General features: G+C 53.7%; 1 protein-coding gene across 1 annotated transcript in view; it reads left to right on the plus strand.

Moving 5' to 3' along the window:
• Window positions 1-6,240, plus strand: part of LSS (lanosterol synthase (2,3-oxidosqualene-lanosterol cyclase)) — a 28,968-nt gene that overhangs the window by 470 nt on the left and 22,258 nt on the right. Inside the window, exons 2-7 of the mRNA XM_010834864.1 lie at window positions 195-360; window positions 1,041-1,179; window positions 3,158-3,266; window positions 3,965-4,086; window positions 4,853-4,949; window positions 6,204-6,239. Coding sequence (XP_010833166.1) covers window positions 195-360; window positions 1,041-1,179; window positions 3,158-3,266; window positions 3,965-4,086; window positions 4,853-4,949; window positions 6,204-6,239 — 669 coding nt within the window. The remainder of the gene's footprint in view (window positions 1-194; window positions 361-1,040; window positions 1,180-3,157; window positions 3,267-3,964; window positions 4,087-4,852; window positions 4,950-6,203; window position 6,240) is intronic.

Here is a 6,240-nt window from a genome sequence, read left to right on the forward strand (position 1 = left end):
GTGGGCGGCGGTCCGGTGGCAGGTGTCTCCTCTCCCGGAGAAATAATGGCGCGACGTGTAGGTGCAGAAGTGCCTCTAGAGGGTTTTTATTTTGCAACAGTCTGCTGGTAGGTTGTTGGGGGAAACAGTGAGTGCGTTGCGCCTCTGGCCTCTGACCAGGTCAGAGCAGGTCACTTGAGCATGATCTTTTCTAGGTGTCTGCGTCGAAGAGGCGGACCCTATAAGACAGAGCCAGCCACAGACCTCAGTCGCTGGCGGCTCAGCAATCAGGTTGGGAGGCAGACATGGACCTACTCTCAAGAAGAAGATCCTGTCCGAGAGCAGTCTGGCCTGGAAGCTCACCTCTTGGGACTGGATACAGTAAGTGTTGATTCTGCTAGTCCCTTGCAGTGTCTGGGACACCACCAGAAACTTGCGTCCCTCCCTTCTTAGTAAGGAGCACCAGGAACCAGCAGGGAGCTTTAAACAGCTAGATGTAAAGGGTATTTTTTTCTTTCTTAAAAAGAATGGATGTGTAATGTGTACTTGTGTTGCATGTCACCAAAGCTGGTTCCTACAGGAGTTAACTGGGTAAACACAGAACATGAAGCCCCTTTGCTTCAATCCTTTTATCACTAAGCTGTGTGTAAAAAACACCTCTAACTTTGTTTTTATTCAGAAAAATAAGTTTTTGATCCAGCGAATTTCACGAGAAAACAGTTAGAGGGTATGACATATAAATGAAATCTCCCTGTCACTGTGCCATCCCGTGGCCCCTGCCCGAGAGAGGCCTGAGCTCTAGGTCTGAGTCACACACTCTTGGGCACTTGGTTTATTTAAGATGTCTTGGAGAAGTTGTGAATAAATTTGAAAATATGTCACTGGAACACAGAATTGTGAGGGAGATTGGCAATACCATCATCAGAATTTTAGGCTTTGAAACAGCTGAAACTTTCAAAGTAATTCAAGTTTGTTACTTTGACTTGCTGTCTAAATGCCGAGGGCTCCTCTGGCCTAGCTGCAGACCCCTCAGTTCTCATCTCTTTTTTTCTTCTTTGCAGAAAAGTTTCTTTAAGGACTTGCCGAAAGCGCACACAGCCTGCAGGGGGGCTCTGAATGGGGTGACATTTTACGCTGCACTGCAGACTGAGGATGGGCATTGGGCGGGTGATTACGGTGGCCCACTCTTCCTCCTGCCAGGTAGGAAGGTGCTGCTGTGGCTTGTGGGTAAGACATTCTTGAGATCCTGGCTTGATCTGGTTCAGGCCTTCATTGATCATCTGTGGTGTGAGTGAATGAACAGGTGAAAAACCAGGAGCTTACATAGAAAAGGTCTGGGGAGGGTTGCCTTGTGCCTGAGTTGTCCTGATGTTGTTGCTGGGGGATGGGAGCGAAGGCTCAGCTAGCTAGTGTTCTGAAAAAGGAAGCCAGGGTACTTTGGGAGGTGCAGGGAGGCTCTGGAGTCCCAGTGCAGAGTAGGAGCATCCGTGGAGGGCCTGGCCTGTGGAAAGGTGCAGAGGTGGGCAGGGTGTTGGGTGGCGATCTTTAAGTCCTGTGTAGGCAGCTTGCACATGTGAACTCACTGGAAGGCTTGGCTAAGAGAGCTCAGCTGGGAGCTGTAGGTGGAGGTTGGTGAGCTGCAGGAGAACTGCAGTTGCATCTCCCGGGTACTCATCTGGTTTGGCTAGATCAGACTGTGCTGCATCCTGGGAACATTTCTCTAAAGCAATATGAGAAATTCCTTTTATGAATTTCTAGGAGTCCATCAAGCTCCCGTGTTTGTTTTGACTCCAAGCCCTGCTGTCTCCTGGACTGTTCAGCTTTGTATTCCTGTCCAGGGACCCATGGGCCTGTCCTTGAGGGCAAGTCATTGGGCTTTCTTCCCTTGGTCCCACCTAGAGCCTGTTGAGACTTTTCCCAGGGGTCTTTGTAGGGAGGCAGTGACTGTACTGGCTTGCTGTGACCCTGGGCAAGGTGGCAGGACTGCACCATGCCTTGGCTGACTCATCTGTGACGTGGGGACAATGGGAACTGGGTTTGGTCATATGTGCACAGCACCAGGCACTCAGTAGGCGACAGGTCATGGGGATGCTGTGTTGGTTTGTGCTTGCTGCTGCAGCTCTGGGCTTGGCCTGCCGCCCCCCTCTCCTCACCCCCACCCCCCTGGCTCTCTGCAGGCTGTAAGGTGGGGCTTTCCTCTCTCCCTCTGGACTCTGGACAGACCATCTTTCTCAGGTTAACACTGGCCTGTTTTGGGGTACTGTCTCAGGGTTCTTCCATGGCTGACTGAAATTTGACTGGTCTTTTTCTTCTTTAGTTTGGAGAACGCTCCTGGAGGCCATGACTCTGTGTGGCTGGTGTGGCACTGAGCATCACTGTGGTGATCACTGACTCTAGGGTTAGACCTCCTGGGCTTCAGCCCCAGGCCCACCACTTAGGGGCTGTGCCTCAGTTTCCTTGACTGTAAAATGAGGAAGCCACAGGCACTGCTTCCTGCTTGTGTATTTCACTGTCTTGAAAGCATCATATTTGTTACAAAAGGAGATGGACTTTTTCCTATGAACCTCTGTGATGTCTGCTGGGGCTTCTCATGCATCTGGCCAGAGTCAGGGATCCATTCCACAACACGTTGTTGTTGGGGCCTGCCTGAGACCCCACAGGCTCAGTGCCATGGGCATGTGGCTGATGAAGTCAAGGCCAAGGGTAGAGTGGAGGGGGAGGAGGTGGGGAGCTTTTGAACACCATGCTCAGGAGGGGCAGGCTGGGAACAGAAGGTTCTTTGTGGGTATTATTTGTTGTCCATCTTTCAAAGTGACTTGTGCAATTAAAACATTTAATAAAATGGAAATATGTAAATATAAGCAAGTAAACATTACCCCATCCAGGGATGATCCATTTGGGGTTTCTTTCCCAGCTGGCATGTCAGTAGCATGGGACCCTGGAGTGGCTGGTGGGTTCTGCATGCTCCACGCAGTGTGTGTCACGTGTGCTGTTGCCGCTGCTCCTGGGTCCCCGGTTCCGAAGTCCCTGATTGGGTCGGGAGGAATAGCCTGCCCAGGCTTGTTTGCACAAGAAGGGGCCGAGCAGAGAGCTCCCTGTTGCATGGGGTTCCCAGAGTCTCAGGCCTGGGCTTAGAAGTGCTGAGTCCCTGCCAAGGAGTATCTGTTCTGCCCCACAGGCCTCCTGATCACGTGCCATGTGGCGAACATCCCTCTGCCGGCCGGATACCGAGAAGAAATTATACGGTACCTGCGGTCTGTGCAGCTCCCCGACGGCGGCTGGGGCCTGTGAGTCTGCCTGACCCTGGGTCATGGCATGTGTGTGTGCGCATGTGCACATGTGTTCTTATGTGAGAGATGTACCTGTTGGCGGGGAGTTACTGTAGCTGTGGGCTGGGAGTGGGTGGGGAGAGAGCCTGGCAGGAGGGAATTGGGCTGGGGTCTCCATGCAGGCGGGTCCAGGTTTCCCTGGTGCTTCTCATCCTGCAGCTGGGGCATGGGCCCCTCCTGGGCTTGCTGACTCCATACCGGCAGCCTTCATTGCAGAATCCTGGGAGGACAGCTCAGCTCTGCTCACCTCCTGGACGGAGTCGTGGGCGTCTCGAGCTTGGGGTCCCAGCCCTCTGGCCTGTGGGCGCTGGGGCAGACAGGATCTCGCCAGTGCCCTTTCCCGCCTGGCTGGCTGCCTCTGGAGTGGGCTTTGCGGGCCTCAGTGATGTAGAGTCTTAGCTGAGTCACTGCCACACGACACTGGTCCTGTTGATTCAGTGTGAGAAGTGGACAGAGGAGGCGGGCAGGCCTGGGGAGCAGTTTGGAACTGCTCAGTTGTCACAGAGGTGCAGGAACTCTTACCGGAGTATGGCTGTTCTGGATGTTTCTTATGTAGTTATGTCATTCTTGATTTGCTGAGGAAACTTAATGAAAGCGTTGCTTAATTTCTTAAGTAATGGAAGATGTCATTTCTTATTCGCCTCCTTCTGCCGTAGGCACATTGAGGACAAGTCCACGGTATTTGGAACTGCGCTTAACTATGTGTCTTTGAGAATTCTGGGTGTGGGGCCTGACGATCCTGACCTGGTGCGAGCCCGGAACCTTCTTCACAAGAAAGGTAACCCCTGCCCAGAACACACAGGCAGTAAAGAGGTCATGTTACCTCAGTGTAAGGAGGGCTCGCAAATTGAAACTATTAATAGACAGATGCAAGGAAGGCATCAAAGTGGGAGTAGGAGGAAACTGCCTACCCTTGCCAGTAAAATTTCAGAGCACAAAGTAAGGTTGCTGTGTTTCACAATTCTGTTCCACAAATCGGCATGGACTCACGAAGGACACGCTGGCGCATTGCTTGCAGGAGTGTGCCTTCCCAGAGGGCAGCTGGGCTGCACCTGTGGGGTGGAGCTGGTGGAGCTCTGCTTGCCCTGCTGCCTGCCCTACTGTGTGCCTGGCGGAATTCCTAGTGGTGGCTGCTCTGCCCTCGCCCTGGGAGGCCCTTCAGCTCCTGCCGCTCAGAGATCACCCACTGCCGCTCTGGCCCACCTGCCCGCCTGCCCCCCCCTCACAGACATTCCTCACGCTGTTCATGCTTCCAGTTTTGCGCTCACCCACCGGAGGGCCTTCCTGTCGGCACCTTGACGCCCTTTCCTGGCTCAGGGCTTCGCCTGCACTGCTTTGTCTTCCTGGGGGCAGGGGAGACACGCTTGTTCTGGGGAAGCTGTCTGTTCCAGCCAGTGGTTGTGGTGTGGGTGGTCCGAGGGCTCTGGAACCTGCTCGACGCGAAGGGGAGAGGACCCTCAGCAGCCTGTTGGCCGAGGGGCTCTGTTCCTGAGGATCTCCTCCTCAGCCAGAGGCCGGTAACGGGGACTATGCTCTCCCTCCAGGTGGTGCTGTGTTCATCCCGTCCTGGGGGAAGTTTTGGTTGGCTGTCCTGAACGTGTACAGCTGGGAAGGCCTCAATACACTGTTTCCAGAAATGTGGTATGTGACCCCCTACAGTCAGTTTGGTGGCCGGGTCACCAGTGTCTTAGCAAGTGGAGTGACACTGCCTGGGTCACTTGCTGCCTGTTAGTCAGATATGGGACTGTCCATTCAGTGGTGTGGGGTGGTGTTAGGCCCCTGGTAGAACCCGTGCTTGGCTGACAGAGGAGAGAAGGGGGTTCCCAATTGGGCGGGAGGGAGGGAGGTGCAGTGGGGTTGGGTCCTCAGCAGGTGGGTGGGTCCTGCCTGACTGCTTACAGAGCCACTGGGGTAGGGAATGAATTGCTGGCTTTGCTGCACAGGTGGCTGTAATTGTGTTGTTATAGACACTCTGAGCATCCGTCGAAACAGAGAACGAAGGTGACAGCCACGCAGCCCTCCCCAGCCAGGGTTGGGGTGTGCATGCTATCTTACTGCCCGCCTTCTAGTTGTTTGCCAGTGAATGTTAAAGTTGATCCCAGACATCCTATTTTCCCTGTAAATACTTCAGTGTGTATATTTGAAAGATGAGAATTTTCCTTTCAGCAGAACTGTAATGCTGTTTAAAAACTCAGCAAAATCAACTTTCATTCCATATTGTGTGAAGCCTATTAGCAGGCAATTGTAAGCATTTTGTGAATATCTCATGAAAGCTGTGGATGTGTCCAGAACACATCCATATACATATAAGCACCTCGGTATCACCCCCAGGAGGTGAGGTCCCTGGGGCGGTAGCTGTCAGAGACCCCTCGCACATGTGGTCTGAGGCTGAAAGGGGAGGGTGGAGGAGACCGCCCAGGTGCTCAGCCGCCTGGCGGGCTGCAGAGCTGTGCCCACGTCAGGGTGGGTGTTTGGGCAAAGCACAGCAGGGCCAGTGGTCAGACTTGGTCAGACTTGAGGAGACATGGCAGTCCTAAAGGTTTTTAGGTAAGAACTTTTAATTTTGAAATACTTTTCAATCCCCAGAAAAGCTGCAAAGATAGTCCAGAGCATCTCTGTAGACCCCTCACTCAGCATCTCCGTGGTTAAGGGTCTCTGTTTCTGTGACATGTTGGTCACAGCCGGGAACTTGCAGGCTCCCTGACCCATTAGGGGCCGCGTCTCCTGGCGTTAGGAGGCACTGGAGGGGTTGTTGGCTACTCAGACTGCGCCCCTCAGGAGCTCGGCTGTGAAGCGCTGAGGGCTGTGCCCACTTGGCTGGAGACAGCCCTGCCTCCGGTGTCCACTTGCTGAAACAGTTGTGGGGGGGTGCCCACTGACATACTCTGCCCCCAGGCTGTTTCCTGACTGGATGCCCGCACATCCCTCCACC

Source organism: Bison bison, unplaced genomic scaffold, assembly GCF_000754665.1.
Source record: "Bison bison bison isolate TAMUID 2011002044 unplaced genomic scaffold, Bison_UMD1.0 scf7180017864037, whole genome shotgun sequence".
NCBI classification, from domain to species: domain Eukaryota; kingdom Metazoa; phylum Chordata; class Mammalia; order Artiodactyla; family Bovidae; genus Bison; species Bison bison.